The sequence below is a fragment of the Danio aesculapii genome, chromosome 16, assembly GCF_903798145.1.
Source record: "Danio aesculapii chromosome 16, fDanAes4.1, whole genome shotgun sequence".
NCBI lineage: Eukaryota > Metazoa > Chordata > Actinopteri > Cypriniformes > Danionidae > Danio > Danio aesculapii.
In genome coordinates this window covers 5,094,263-5,110,880 of record NC_079450.1, presented here as the reverse complement: position 1 = coordinate 5,110,880, position 16,618 = coordinate 5,094,263, and the positions used below count along the sequence as shown (strand labels likewise).

Genomic DNA, 16,618 nt, shown 5'->3' with positions numbered 1-16,618 from the left:
GTACTGATTCTAATGCTAAACTTTATAATGCATTGAGCACATTTTCCCTCTAAGTATGAACCTTAAGAGAAGATCTTGCCTTACCTAGGAGAATAAACGAAGGATGCTGCATATAATCCCTTAAACATGTCTCTTATCCCCATTTAGGTGTGAACGTGTCATGGCCAGAAACAGCTTTACAGAAAATAATTCATCCATTCATTTTACTTCAGCTTAGTCCCTTATTTATCAGGGGGTCGCCACAGCGGAATGAACCGCCACAGGAAATAATATAACACAGATATGAAAATTGTTAAGAAGAATTCAACATGTCTCAATCAACAACAAGTTTGGAGCGCATGTTTGATGCATAAGTCAAATTTAACGTAGTCTCATTCCCGTACAGCTTAGAGTGGCTGTGTAGAACTCCACCGTGCGCGATTCAGAGAGCAGAAATTTGTAATCGTGCGACCGTGTAGAGACAGAAATCACATGCCGTTGTATAAATAAGATATTACATACGGCTATTTAGCTTGTGTATTAAAAGAAGTTGTGATCTGGTGCTATATATAAAATACAATTAACTTGACTTCAAGGGGGCGGGGAAAGCCATTGGGGGGGGAGGGCGCACCCCTAATGTAATGGTGGGGGAAACACTGATGTGTATACGTGTGTGTGTGTGTGTGTGTGTGTGTGTGTGTGTGTGTGTGTATTTGTGTGTTTGTATATGTGTGCGTGTGTGTGTGTGCATGTGCATGTATATATATGTATATGTATGCATGTGTACGTGAGTGTATATTTGTTTATATGTAGGCGTGTGTGTACACACGTGTGTGTGTGTATGTGTCTGTATATATGTGTGTATATGCGTTTGTATATGTGTGTGTATATTTTCGTATATGTAATAGGGTGTATATATGCGTGTGTGTATCTGTATATGTGTGTGGATGTGTGTAAATATATACGTGTGTGTGTTTGTTTGTGTTTGTATATGTGTGTGTATATTTTCATATATGTATGGGTCTGTATATGTTTTTGTTTGTCTCTGTATGTGTGTGTATATGTGTGTGCACATGTATGTGTTTATATAGGTGTCTGTATATGTGTGTATGACAGACTCACCTCCAGAGGCAGGTATGTGTGTTTCTGCTCCTGTCCCACCTGTAGACAGGGCAGGTGAGGGTACTTGAGCTGCAGGTTGTACTTCTGCTTGAAATATTGAGCTACTGTGCATTCTACCGTCTGTCCGCTCTCCAGCTGTAGAGGAAACCTGGAGGACGCCATTCACAACATCTTTATTTACTCATCTTACTTCAGTCTGCATGCATCATGATTACACCAAGGTAAGCTTGCACCGACTTCTGGACCACTTTGCTGATGTTGTGGAGTAAAACTGATAATCAATTCCTTCAGGATTTTGAATATTTGTGGCATTTTATTACTGCTTTTTTGACTGCTTAAGGCATTATTTGCTTCAATTCTCGTGTTTTGCTATGAAAATACACAAAAATCATGTAAAATAAAATAAAAAATTAAACCATTGGTGCAAAAAAAACATAAGTTCCTTCAGAATTGTGCAGAGACATTCATTCAATCATTCATTTTATTTTCGGCTTAGTCCCTTCATTAATCTGGGGTCACCACAGCGGAATGAACCGCCAACTTATCCAACATATGTTTTACGCAGTGGATGCCCTTCCAGCTTCCATCACTGGGAAACACACATACACTATGGACAATTTAGTTTACCCAATTCTTGTGCAGAGACATTTTGTGTATATTTATGCCATAATATTACTGCTTTTTGTTACAGCTTACGGCATTATTTTTGCTTCAATTCTTGTTGAATAATAATAGTTTAATGAATTTTTGATGACAGTGCATATATTAGGCATAGTAACATGTGCATAAATATAAAAAATTGTGTAAAGTGCTTTGAGTCTATGGAAAAGCGTTATATAAATGTAAGGAATTATTATTATTATTTATGTTACAGCCTTATTTCAAAATCGATTGAATTTATTGATTTCCTCAACATTCTACACACAATCCCCCATAATGACAATGTGAAAAAAAGTGTTTTTGAAATTGTTGCAAATTTATAAAAAATAAAAAAGCTGAAAAATCACATGTACATCAGTATTCACAGCCTTTGCTTAATTGTTGATGCACCTTTGGCAGCAATTACAGCCTCAAGTCTTTTTGAATATGATGCCACAAGCTTGGCACACCTGTCTTTAGGGATTTTTGCCAATTCCTCTTTGCAGTACCTCTCAAGATCTATCCGGTTGGATGGGAAGCGACGGTGTACAGCCCTTTTCAGATCTCTCCAGAGATGTTCAATTGGATTTAGGTCTGGGCTCTGGCTGGGCCACTCAAGAACCTTCACCGAGTTGTTGTGAAGCCACTCCATTGATATTTTGGCAGTGGGCTTTGGGTCATTGTCCTGCTGGAAGATGAACCGTCACCCCAGTCTGAGGTCAAGAGCACTCTAAAGCAGGTCTTCATTCAGGATGTCTCTGTACGTTGCTGCACTCATCTTTCCCTCTATCCTGACTAGTCTTCCAGTTCCTGCAGTGAAAAACATCCGCAAAACATACCAAAGAGTTCAATTTTAGTCTCATCAGACCAGAGAGTTTAGTTTCTTCTGGTCTGAGAGTCCTTCAGATGCCTTTTGGCAAATTCCAGGCGGGGAGTGTCTTCTGTCTGGCCACTCTACCATACAGGCCTGATTGGTGGATTGCTGCACAGATGGTTGTTCTTTTGTAAGGTTCTCCTCTCTCTACAGAAGAACGCTGGAGCTCAGACAAAGTGAGCATCGGATTATTGATCACCGGTCAGCTCTAGGAAGAGTCCTGGTGGTTCCAAACATCTTCCACTTGCGGATGATGGAGGCCACTGTGCTCATTGGAACTTCCAGAGCAGCAGAAATTTTCTGTAACCTTCCCCAGCATTGTGCCTCGAGACAATCCTGTCTCGGAGGTCCACAGACAATTCCTTTGTCCTCTTGCTTGGTTTGTGCTTTGACAAGCACTGTCAACCCATAGACAGGTGTATGCCTTTTCATAACATGTCCAATCAACTGAATTGACAACAGGTGAACTCCAATGAAGCTGCTGAAACATCTCAGAAATGATCAGTGGAAACAGAATGTACCTGAGCTCAATTTAGAGCTTCACGCCAAAGGCTGTGAATACTGATGTACATGTGATTTTTCAGCTTTTTTATTTTTGATAAATTTGCAACAGTTTTAAAAACTCTTTTTTCACATTGTCATTATGGGGGATTGTGCGTAGAATGTTGAGGAAATACATGAATTTCATCCATTTTGGAATAAGGCTCTAACATAAAGAAATGTGGAAAAAATGAAGCGCTATCAATACTTTCCGGATGCTCTGTATTAGACATATTACACACTAAGTCACTACTTTTGGTCAGTCATATTGTCCATCAAATGCAATTTTGAGTGAATGGTCTTCTAAAAGTATAGTGCATCACTATGTGTAATATCAGAGCTTGACTTTGGATTTATTACTAATTTAAACACTATAAAAATGGGAAATGTCATGAAATAAACCATTATACTGACGTTTGGTGACTAGCAGGACGCCGTGTGACGTTACAGACCCGGTACTTCCTTTTCATTTGACCACAGTGCGTAACCTCCACCTTCAGACCTGAAACCAGAACAAGACATAAAAAAATGACATGTTAAGTAGAGCTATGAATCTAATGCTGTTTTCTAAGCTCTTTAAAGCCACTACAATTACAAAAATCAATTATTTTCATTAGAAAACAATAAATCTGCAAGTGTCTGGTTTTATTCTACCGTGTCTGTTAACAGTGTCTACTGTTTTTGTCATGCTGCTCTTGATCTCGCAGCACCATTCTAGCATTTTAACAGCATTAAAGAAACACTCCACTTTTTCTGGAAATAGGCTCATAGAAAAGAGTCAAACAGTTGAGTTTTATAGTTTCTGAATCCATTCAGCCGGTGTCCAGGTCTAATTGGATTACTTTTAGCTTAGCTTAGATCATTGAATTGGATTAGACCATTAGCATCTCGCTCAAAAATGATCAGAGAGTTTAGCATTTTTTTATTGAAAGGTACATGGTGTAGTATGACTGACAGAAAATGAAAAGTTAAAATGTGAGTTTCATGGTACGGCAGCAAAGTTCCTTGATTATTACGCCAGAATGAGAGAATAGTTGCTAGTCATATCAGCGGGGAAGATAGCAAGTTTTTATGATGTATTATGTTTATATATATATGTGTGTGTGTGTGTGTATACGTGTGTTTGTGTGTTTATGTGTGTGTGTGTATATATATATGTGTGTGTGTATGAATATTTATGTGTGTGTATACGTTTGTGTGTGTTTGTATGTGTGCGTGTGTTTGTGCATGTGTATACGTGTGTGTATATTTGAGTATATGTATGCGTATGTATATTTGTGTATATGTATGCGTGTGTATAGGTTAATGTACATTTGTGTGTGTTTGTTTGTGTATATATGTGTGTGGATGTGCGAGTACATGTGTGTATGCGTGTGTATATGTGTGAGTGTATACGTGTGTGTATGTATGTGTATATACGCGTGTGTGCGCATGTGTATATTTGAGTGTGTTCGTATGTGTGTGTGTTTATATATGTGTCTGTATACGTGTGTATACGTGTCTGCATATGTGTGTGTGTATATGTGTGCATGCGTGCGCGCGTGTGTGTGTGTGTGTATGTATATTACATAACATAGCAAAGTTTGATGATGTATAATCGACTATTTTTCTTAATACACGAGGAAGAGTTGATCTTTAATGGGAAAATCATCACAATTTTACATTTTTTGAATGAGATGCTAATGGTCTAATCTGATTCAATGATCTATGCTAAGCTAAGCTAAAAGTGACCTGACGACAGTCTGAATGGATTCAGAAATTATAAAATTCAACTGTTTAACTGTAAGAGAGATGAGTTCTATGCTAAGCTAAAAGCGTTAAGTTGTAAAATGAGCCTATTAATATTGATTTTCATGTGACGTCACACTAATAGGGGAATGCCCCCCCTGGCAGGACAAACATTAATATCTCCTGCTGACCGCAAAGTCATGGGCTGAATAATTTATCTTTTTAAGCCCCAAAAAAACTGATAATTGTTGTGCAATAATATATAGCGTTACTAACCGACAAAAGATACGCCTGGGCTGTGCTTCTGCAGAATTCCTTCAGAGAAAGAACAGCCAGAAAGGAGACATTTATGGATTTGTGCCTAAAGGTAGCATCAATGACCCATAACAATCTGTGGTACATGTAACTGTCAGTACGTTTGTATACTTTTTATACAGTTTCTATGCTAATTGACAGGTTAAGTGCAATTAAAGTACAACCCCAAATCAGAAAAAGTTGGGACAGTATGAAAAAATGCAAATAAAAAAAGGAAGGTACGGATTTCTAAATTTACTTTGAGTTGTATTTTATTGCAGACAATGCAACAAACATTAATTATATTATAAAATAAATACGCACTGCATTTTTGGTTCTTGCAACCCATTTAAAAAAAAAAAGTTGGAACAGTAAAGCACTTTGTAATGTCGCCATTCCTTTTCACAACACTTAAAAGACGTTTAGGGACTGAAGACACCAAGTGATAAAGTGTTTCAGGTGTAATTGTGTCCCATTCATCCTGCAAACAAGTCTTAAGGTGGGCAACAGTATAGGGTCTTTGTGGTCACATTTTGCGCTTCAAAATGCGTCACACATTCTCTATTGGAGACAGGTCAGGACTGCAGGCAGGCCAGTCAAGTACCTGTATCCTCTTCCTCCTCAACCAGGACTTTGTAACGTGTCCAGAATGTGGTTTTGCATTCTCTTGTTGAAATATGCATGGGTTTCATTGAAAAGAAGCAAGCATATTGTGCTACAAAATCTCTCTGTACTTTTCAGCATTAATGGTGAATCACAGGAGTGCAGGTTACTTGACCATGACAGGCCCTGGCTTTTGGACTTGTTGCTGGTAACAGTCTGGATGATCCTTTTCTTACAGGACGCGGTCTCCCAAGTTAGTTCTTCGAAGGTAACTTGGCAAGACCGGTCTCCACAACAACGGAAGTCTGTTCTTAGTGTACCTGGTATTGAGAAACAGCCACTATCAAATGGATTTACTTTCACCAGCCAGATACTGTCTTCACAGCTGATCGGTAAATGTACCTTGTGTGGACGCTACTGTGCTACTTGCTTAAAATAATGGCTTTACTACAAAAAAACTATTTGATTTAGAAGGTAGTGTAGTGTAGTGACTACTTTAGAAATGTAGTTAAGCTAGTAGCGTAATTACTTGTAGCCATGACAGACCCTGGCTTTTGGACTTGTTGCTGGTAACAGTCTGGATGATCGTTTTCTTCTTTGGTGCACACAGCGTCCATTTCTCCCAAAAAATAAACTGAAATACTGATTCATCTGATTACAGTACACGTTTCCATTGTTTATTGGACCACCCCAGATGCCTCCAAGCTCAGAGAAGTCGATGGCGCTTCTGGACACTGTTAACATAGGGCTTCCTTTTGGCACAGTACAGTTTTAACTGGCATTTGTGGATGTAACTATGTGTTGTCATCCTTGACAAAGGTTTGCCACAGTAGTCCTGAGCCCATGTGGTGATATCTCTTATAGATGAATGAGGATTCTTGATGCAGTGCTGCTTGAGGGGTCGGAGATCACGGTTGTTCAGTTTAGGCTTGTGACTTTGTCCTTTACGGACTAATATTTCTTCTGATTCCTTAAATATTTTAATGATGTTCTGCACTGAAGCTGAAATATCCAAATGTCTTCCTGTCTTTCTTTGAGGAACATTGTTTTTAAACATTTCAATAATTATCTCTCGTATTTGTTGGCAAACTTCCGATCCTCGGCCCATCTTTGCTCCTAATGGACTAGACCTTTCTTGGATGCTGCTTTTCTACCAAATCATAATAACAATCACCTGTTGACGTCACCTGTTTCAAATCACATCATTGTTTAACCAATTCACCTGATTACTAGCTCTAAACTGCTCCTGTCCCAACTTTTTCTGTAATGTGTTGCAGGTCTGAATGACAGGAAACTTTTATATTTACAAATGACATGAAGTTGAGTAGACAAAACATGACATATTTTGTGTTCATATTGTCTGCAATGAAACAAGTAAAAGTAAATTTGGAAATCACTACTTTACTTTTTATTTGTGGTCTCCATACTGCCCCAACTTTTCTGATTTGGGGTTGTATAAACTGAAATGCAAAGACAAAGTATAAATAGCAGAAGTGAAGGAGTAGATTTTCCCTACCAGCAATTATTAAGCAAAATTAAGCAAAAACAAAGACACCAAAAATAAATGCAGACACTTACAAGCTATAATGCAGTCACTAATGACTAAATCGCTGAGGAATATCCACAAGATAGAGGTAAACGTCGCCAAATTGGAGCTCTGACAGGGAGATGAAGGATTTAAATGACTGAAAAACAGATGCAGGTGCAGTATATGGATCGCAAGTGCCCACTATTTACAGTGTGTGATCATATCTCTGTTTTATTCTGTTGATATGTGATCCAAATATTCATAATAATAATTCCTTACATTTATATAGCACTTTTCTGGACATTTTACACATTTAGAGGGGAATCTCCTCATCCACCACCAGTGAATTATCCACCTGTATGACAAGACGGCAGCCATATTGCGCCAGACCGCACACCAGCTGATTGGTGGAGAGGAGACGGTGATGAAGCTAATTATCATATGGGGATGGTCAGGAGGCCATGATGGACAGAAGCCAGTGGGTTAATTTGGCCAGGATGTCTGAGTTACACCCCTATCGTTTTTCGAAGGACATCCTGGGATTTTTAACGACCAAAGATAGCCAGAACCTCAGTTTAACGTCTCATCCAAAAGACGGCGCTCACGAGGCAGTATAGAGTCCCTTTCACTATACTGGGGCGTTAGGACCCACGCAGGTTGAGCGCCCCCTGCTGGCCTCACTAACACCACTTCCAATTGCAACCTAGTTTTCCCATGTGGTCTCCCATCCAGGTACTGACCGGGTGCAGCCCTGCTTAGCTTCAGTGGGTGACCATGTGAGCATTGAAGCTTACATGGATATCTTGAAACTGATTGTGCTGAATTTCTATGGAGAGCCTAGTGTAGCTGCCATTATGGCCCAGTCGGGTCTCCACACTGGTCACATGACTGAAAACTATCAATTGTGGAGCTGTAAAATGAGCCTACTGCCTCCTAAAAGTGGAGTGTTCCTTTAAGTACATAAACAGCACGGCACTTTCAGCCACAACAGGGTAGTAATTACAGTGTTTAGAATAAGACTAGCATGAAAGGTCTGATCCACAATAGTTCCTCTAGGAAAGCATCAGAAATCTGGAGTGTCATGCAGGGTTACATTTTTAAATCAATGACTGTATAAAAGAATGACATCAAGATGACTCATCCAATCAAGACTAAACCATGAGCGGACACGGAGATCATCCACTGACATCATCTCTTAACAAATGAACGGTCAGCAGCACTTTACAATGTGCAGTTACTGCCAGCACATTACTAGGCTGTTGTAAAGGTGCTCTCAATGGTGGTTGCTAGGGAAATTTGTTTAATGATATGTTGCTAGGCAGTTTGAAAGTGTTTTCAGATTAGTTTCTTAGATTAGATTAGATTAAACTTTATTGTCATTACACATGTACAAGGTAACGAAATGCGGTAGTGGTGGTTGCTAGGGAATTTTGTTTAATTGTCAGTATGTTGCTATGCAGTTGCTAAGGTGTTCTTAGTGGTGGTTGCTAGGGAATTTAGTTTGATTGTCAGTATGTTGCTAGGCAGTTGCTAAGGTGTTCTTAGTTGTGGTTGATAGGGAATTTTGTTTAATTGTCAGTATGTTGCTAGGCAGTTGCAAAGGTGCTCTCAGTGGTTGTTGCTAGGGAATTTTGTTAATTAGTCAGTATGCTGCTCGGTTCTTGCTAAGGTGCTCGCTAGGGAATTTATAGTTGTCAGTATGTTGCTAGGTTGTTGCTAAGGTGTGCTCAGTGGTGGTTGCTAGGGAATTTTGTTAGGTTGTCAGTATGTTACTATGCTGTTGCTAAGGTGTGCTCAGTGGTGGTTGCTAGGGAATTTTTAGCTGTCAGTATGTTGCTAGGTTGTTGCTAAGGTGTGCTCAGTGGTGGTTGCTAGGGAATTTTTAGTTGTCAGTATGTTGCTAGGTTGTTAGTAAGGTGTGCTCAGTGGTGGTTGCTAGGGAATTTTTAGTTGTCAGTATGTTGCTAGGTTGTTGCTAAGGTTTTCTCAGTGGTGGTTGCTAAGGAATTTTGTTTATTTGTCAGTATGTTGCTAGGCAGTTACTAAGGTGTTTTTAGTGGTGGTTGCTAGGAAATTTTGCTTAATTGTCAGTATGTGGCTAGGCAGTTGCTAAGGTGTTCTCAGTGGTTGTTGCTAGGGAATTTTGTTTAATTGTCAATATGTTGCTAGGCAGTTGCTAAGGTGTTCTTAGTGGTGGTTGCTAGGGAATTTTGTTTAACTGTCAGTATGTTGCTGGACAGTTGCTAAGGTGTTCTTAGTAGTGGTTGCTAGGGAATTTTGTTTAAGTGTCAGTATGTTGCTAGACAGTTGGTAAGGTGTTCGTAATGGTGGTTGCTAGGGAATTTTGCTAAAATGGCAGTATGTTGCTAGACTGTTGTTAAGGTGTTTTTAGTGGTGGTTGCAAATTTGCTAGGGTGTTGCCAGGCAGCTGCTAAGGCCTTTTAGGAGAATATTAGTATGCTAAGGTGCCAAGATGCTAATATTGTTAAAGTGTTGCCAGGCAGATGTGAAGGTGTTCTTGGTGGAGGTTACCAAGAAATTTTGTTTAATTGTCAGCATGTTGCTAGGCATTTGCTAAGGTGTTCTTAGTAGGGGTTGCTAGGGAATTTTGTTTAAGTGTCAGTATGTTGCTAGACAGTTGTTAAGGTGTTCTTAATGGTGGTTGCTAGGGAATTTTGCTTAAATGGCAATATGTTGCTAGACTGTTGTTAAGGTGTTTTTAGTGGTGGTTGCAAATTTGCTAGGGTGTTGCCAGGCAGCTGCTAAGGCATTTTGGGAGAATATTAGTATGCTAAGGTGCTAAGTTGCTAATATTGTTAAAGTGTTGCCAGGCAGATGCGAAGGTGTTCTTGGTGGAGGTTACCAAGAATTTTTTTAATTGTCAGCATGTTGCTAGGCAGTTGCTAAGGTGTTCTTAATGGTGGTTGCTATGGAATATTGTTTAACTGTCAGTATGTTGCTAGACAGTTGCTAAGGTGTTCTTAGTAGTGGTTGCTAGGGAATTTTGTTTAAGTGTCAGTATGTTGCTAGACAGTTGTTAAGGTGTTCTTAATGATGGTTGCTAGGGAATTTTGCTTAAATGGCAGTATGTTGCTAGACTGTTGTTAAGGTGTTTTTAGTGGTGGTTGCAATTTTGCTAGGGTGTTGCCAGGCAGCTGCTAAGGCATTTTGGGAAAATATTAGTATGCTAAGGTGCTAAGATGCTAATATTGTTAAAATGTTGCCAGGCAGATGTGAAGGTGTTCTCAGTGGTGGTTATCATGTTTTAAGGTATAGCTAGGCAGTTGCAAAGGTATTCAGGGATGGTTGCCATCTTGCTAGGGTGTTGCGGGCAGTTGTTAAGTTATCTTGGTATGAGGTTGCTAAGAGGTTTTTTAGGATGGTTGCCACAGTATTTAGGTTGATTATTTGCATGTTGCTATGGTTTTCTTAGTGGTGGTTGCCGCATTGTTAAGGTGTTGCTAGGCAGTTGCAAGGGTATTTCAGTGGTGGTTGTTACATTGTTAAGGTGTTGCTAGGCAGTTGATGGGGTATTTCAATGTTGGTTACAGTGTTGCAAGGGTGTTGGTGGGCAGTTGCGAAGGTATTTCAGTGGTGATTGCCACATTGTTGAGGTATTGCTAGGCAGTTACTAAGGTACTTCAGTGGTGGTTTCTGTGTTGCTTGGTGTGGCTGGGCAGTTGCTAAGTAATCTTGGTATAAATGTGTGTTTGTTGCTAAGAAGTTCTCAGGGTTGTTGTCACAGTAATTTGGTTGATTGTTTGAATGTTACTAGGCAGTTGCTAAGGTGTTTTCATTGATGGATGCAAGGTTCCTAGGGTGTTGCTAGGCAGTTGCTAAGGTGTTCTTAGTGGTAGATGCCACACTGTTAAGGTGTTGCTTGGCAGTTGCTAAGGTATTTCAGTGTTGCAAGGGTGTTGCTGGGCAGTTGTTAAATTATCTTGGAATGAATGTATGCATGTTGCTAAGAGGTTCTCAGGGTGGTTGCCACAGTATTTTGATTAATTGTTTGCATGTTGATAAGGTGTTCTCACGCCCCATTCACACGGGGCTTCGGCGTCAACTCTTGACCGAGGGCATGTCTGAAGTTGGGGCTGACGCGATTGTCATAGCAGCGTCACCCAATGAAATTAGTCAGCAATAGGCCACTGCCTGAGCTGGTATATATGCATACAGCGATCTGATCTCTGTCGGCGCTTGAAAAGTTGAGTAAGTCCCAACTTCTGCAGCAAGCAACGCCTCTGAAGCGGCGCCAACGGATCCACAATGCAGTTTGGCAATGCCTGACGTCACCCATTCAAAGTGAATGGGAAGCGTTGAAGCTGACGCCTCGTGTGAATTGTGTCAGTGGTGGACGAAAGATTCCTAGAGTATTGCTCGGCAGTTGTTAAGGTGTTCCAAATCATGGTTGCTGGAACATTTAGTGTCATTGTTAATATGTTGATGTGCAGTTGCTGAGTTTCTTCTGAATGGAGCAGAAGAGAAACCCACCTTTGATCTCCTTGGTGAACCGGACCCGTTGTGAGTCAGTTAGTGTCTTGGGCTGCTCATCAATGTTACGGATGTCCAGAACTTCACACATGAACTCAATGACAGGCTGAGCTTTATAAAAGGCTGTTGCAGATACTGAGAAGAACACAGATGGAGAGGTTTAATGCATATATCCAGTATATGGACATTTCTTGACATCAGTGAGAAACTGAGAATAAAGTGCTGATGTCATACCATCAATGTTGAGCATCATCTTCCACATGGCGGGTCGAACGGACTGATGGAAGCCAAACCATACCTCTCTGCCACCACCCAGAGGATGGTAGTATCCTTCAGGAGGTGAAAAGAAGGAGCGGCCCACTGGAGTGTACCTGCAGAGAGAAGAGTTAGCAGAGTAAAGCAGAAACATAATATCTTAGAAGAAAATTCAAATTTTAGCTGGACGTTTAAAGGAATGCATGTTTACTAGAGGTCACAATATTGGAGTAAATCAATTTTGATTAGACAGTCAATAGCAAGGGGGTGGGGGGTGGTTGTTGGTGGAACTGGGAGGGTTCGTAGGTTGCTAGCTGACCATCAACCGTTTTCTCAGAAGATTACAAGCTGGCGCCAGCCCGTCACGCCGCTTGTGTACGCAAGCCGCTCACCTCCATAGTAAACAATGAACAAACCCAAACTCTAGAAAAGATACGATATGCAAATGGCCCCTAAAAGGCCGCTGTCATTAGGGAACTCCATCAGTGGATGTTCTTGCACAGACATGGTGGATTCACCTGATTTGTTGACAAATGGGTTATGAATCCATTCCTTGGCAGTTTTCCCCCCAAGCAAAGAAACTTTCCAAAAGACGTGTGTTTCTTACTTATTTTGCAGCTTGTAGGTTAAATTTGGGTGCTCAAGGTACCAAGATGTAACCGAGAGAGTACGGTCATTTTTCAAAATAAAAGATTGTTCAGACTCAGATAATAAATAAAATGGAAATAATTAATGATTTCTTGTGCGGCCCGGTACAACGAGCCGGTATCAGTACTGGTTTAAAGGATATAATATGCACAGTAATTCTCACAGCACCCTCTGGTGGAGTTACAAGAAACGGCAAGTATGAGGAAAAAGTGCCCCAGAAACTTATTTGAGATTGTCAGAAATGTACACTGCGCCCTCTTGTGGATTTGTAAAAAACAAAAACTCCAAGACAACAGTCCAGGGTATATATTTGTCGGTTCTCAAAAATGTAGTCCTGGGCACATATCTCCAATGAGTCTGGGTTTTCAATATAGCATATTTTCCCAGTATCATGCAACCTTAAGGCCGGCTCACACTGTTTGATTTTTTATAATCCTGAACGATTGTAGCATGTCAGACTGCACGAACATGGCTGCCATGTCACGCTGTAAGATCTCAGCCATCATAATGTCAGAATGAACGTCAAAGAAGACGTACCAAACGCTGAAGAAAACTCCCCTGGAGATTGATGTCATCCACCTGTGACACTTTCCCTATCCTGCGTTCTGAAATAATGCCTCGAAGCAAATGTTAACAATCTGTAGCGGCAATTTTTTTGCGTGTCTCAATAATAAAACCAGTAAGAAAAAAAAACTGTTTTGACATTTCCTTGCGGTCATTTGAATTGTCTGCGCTCCTATTGGTTCTTGGATTGACACTCATCACAGCTCTTGTCACACTGCAGGAAAGTGTCTGAAATCTTCTGACACTGCCAGAACTTCATCGGAGGGAAAATCTGATCGTAACGGGCATTAAGTGGCTGTCAGTGAACATGTCAAACCAACAATCAAAGATCACAGATTTTAGTCGAGGATTTCAGGAATCTTTAAGGATTGACAAAATCGTGGCTAAAATCTCACAGTGTGAGCAGGGCTATAATCAAAAGCACTGGGATTTATTTTGTTCCTTGTCAATGGACCCTTTGGACGCGTTTAACAGTCATCGCATCTTATATCCATTTTTAATATTTAGATTTTTTATTTAAACTTGTGAGCATTTACATGTATTGCATCAAATTTCATAAAAGGAATTACCACTCGTCCAAGGTGTTTGTAATGGAGAGTGTATGGGTGCACGACATGTAAATCTTGATAACACCATTGTGGAGTTTTTCTTTTATTATTTCAGCAAATAGGATTGTAAAAAATGATTTGTTGAACTCTCACATTCACTGCGCTCTGAGTTTACCAACTATGCCTGAGAAACGTGAAAATAGTCCATATATCAGCCCAGTAATAACAGGGTTACCTCATGGAGGCCAAGTGTCTCATGGCCACGTCGAGAGCCTGAACGGACTCCAGCGGGACCTGCAGTCGCCCACTGACCAGCGTCTCCTGCAGGAGCCTCCAGGACACTTTCGCCAGCCAGCGGATCGACACCTTAAAGATTCGATCCTTCCCCTCGCCAGGGATCGTCACCTCGAAATCAACCTGCAGCATCCAATCACACACAGGCGATCAGATTACTAGAGAATCATTAGAGAATCACATCACATTCATTACAGAATCATTAGAGAATCACATCACATTCATCACAGAATCATTAGAGAATCACATCACATTCATTACAGAATCATTAGAGAATCACATCACATTCATTACAGAATCATTAGAGCATCACATTCATCATATATGACATTATTTAGGGATGGAAATATACAGAATTATTAGCCCCTCTTGCGTAACTTGATTAATTTTTCTGATATTTCCCAAGTGCTATTTAACAGAGATTTTTTAAACATATTTAAGACATGATACTTTTAATTAACAACTAATTTCTAATAACTAGTTTCTTTTGTGTTTGCCATGATGCAAGATACTATTATTCAACTTAAAGTGACATTTAAAGGCTTAAATAGGTTAATTATTTTAACTAGGCAAATTAGGTTAATTAGGCAAATCATTGTATAACAGTGGTTTGTTCTGTAGACAACACAAATAAGCAGTAATTTATTAAAAGGGCTAATAATATTGACTATAAAAATTCTATATACAAACAACATCACATGAATTGCAATATGATACGGCTGTATATCGACACTGGTGGGAGGCCTGCATTGGCTGAGTGCCTTAGTGTCCCACCAGTGCTGATATACAGCCATATTGCACTGCTACTCGTGTGATATTGCGTATATACAACAGTTTGGACAGCAAAATCGTGTGTATAAAAAAGAAAATCAAACACAGAGTTTCAAAACCCTTTTTGTATTAGGAACTACTTTCTTCCACCGTTAATTCACATCTGCAGCTGACGTCAAAACAGCAGAAATCATTGCTCATTCACCAACGTCACTTTAGAGCTAGCGTTTTAATGATTCTCTAGCATAATGTCTAAAGTGATGACAAAACAGGTGATTTAGCTCACATTTTAAGATTATAAGGCCAAACGGAATAAAATGCCATCAGTCTACAGAGATATCCCAGTATTTCTCTGTTACAATCGGGAGATCGTAATATTACTATGGTATAAATGCAGCACTACAACATTCAAAAGAGAGAGATCGACTTAGACAGTCATTTATCTGTTTAATGATGATTTGATAAGCTGTAGTTTGAAATTATGCTGTTTTTCTCTTAGGGCTTATTATGCATTCTCTGTCGCCATCTTGTGAATGAACATCGTCAACTGTCTTTACTCAAAGAAAGGCTAATGGCCGCCGACGCGCTGTCTCTCAGAAATTATAAAAACTTAAAATAGGCACTTTTCCTATAAATAAACTGTATAGTTGCGATCTAAACAATTACATTCTCCACTAAAAAAGCCTCAAAAGTACATTATGTTGTCCAACAGCGGCAATGTTTGTCAAACTGTAGAGTGTCCTCTGCTTGTCGCTGTATGTGGGCGGAGTAATACACAAGGGCGAAGGGTTAAAAGGCTGGAGGAGTGCTGTTATTTGGAGAATTATATATATATATATATATATATATATATATATATATATATATATATATATATATATATATATATTATTATTATTATTATAATAATATTATTATTATATATTAATATATATATATATATATATATATATATATATATATATATATATATATATATATATATATATATATATATTAATATATATATATATTAATATATATATATATATATATATTAATATATATATATATATATATATATATATATATATATATATATATATATATATATATATATATATATATATATATATATATATATATATATATATATATATATATATTAGAACTATTAGAGTTTTAATATAATTTTTGTTAATATTACATTATATATTATTAAGAAAAACTGCTTTTTTTCCAAGCAACAAAAAAAAGACTTTCTTCATAAGAAAAAATATACTTGTGCAATTGTGAAAAAAAAACGTTACTGGATGAAATCAACACAACATTGCATGTAACTTACTATACAAAAAAAGAGAAATACATAATTTAAAGTATTACCTGTATACTGACAACAATGGCGCAATTATCTGGATAATGTAATGTATTTATTAATGACAATCTAGTTATTTTGTATTTACTTACTCCCAAAGCCATTTATATCAAAGTTGATGTTTAGCGGCAACATATTGGCGTTTCATAACATCTAGTTAGTATGAGGTAGATTGTTAGCCCAACGCTCAACCCCCAACCTGGAGGACCAGGACATTTTAGCATACCCAATTCAGCTTCAGCACGTCTTTGGACAGTAGGGGAAACCGGAGCACCCGGTGGAAACCCAAAGCAAACATGGGGAGAACATGCAAACTCCACACAGAAATGTCAACTGACCCAGCCGGGACTCGAACCAGCGACCTTCTTGCTGTGAGGCGACAGCAC

General features: G+C 39.0%; 1 protein-coding gene across 1 annotated transcript in view; it reads right to left on the bottom strand.

Moving 5' to 3' along the window:
* ago1 (argonaute RISC component 1) overlaps positions 1-16,618 on the bottom strand; it is a 74,151-nt gene that overhangs the window by 28,729 nt on the left and 28,804 nt on the right. Inside the window, exons 4-8 of the mRNA XM_056475658.1 lie at positions 14,049-14,230; positions 12,033-12,169; positions 11,799-11,933; positions 3,569-3,656; positions 1,102-1,249 (exon numbers count right to left, since the gene is read on the bottom strand). Coding sequence (XP_056331633.1) covers positions 1,102-1,249; positions 3,569-3,656; positions 11,799-11,933; positions 12,033-12,169; positions 14,049-14,230 — 690 coding nt within the window. The remainder of the gene's footprint in view (positions 1-1,101; positions 1,250-3,568; positions 3,657-11,798; positions 11,934-12,032; positions 12,170-14,048; positions 14,231-16,618) is intronic.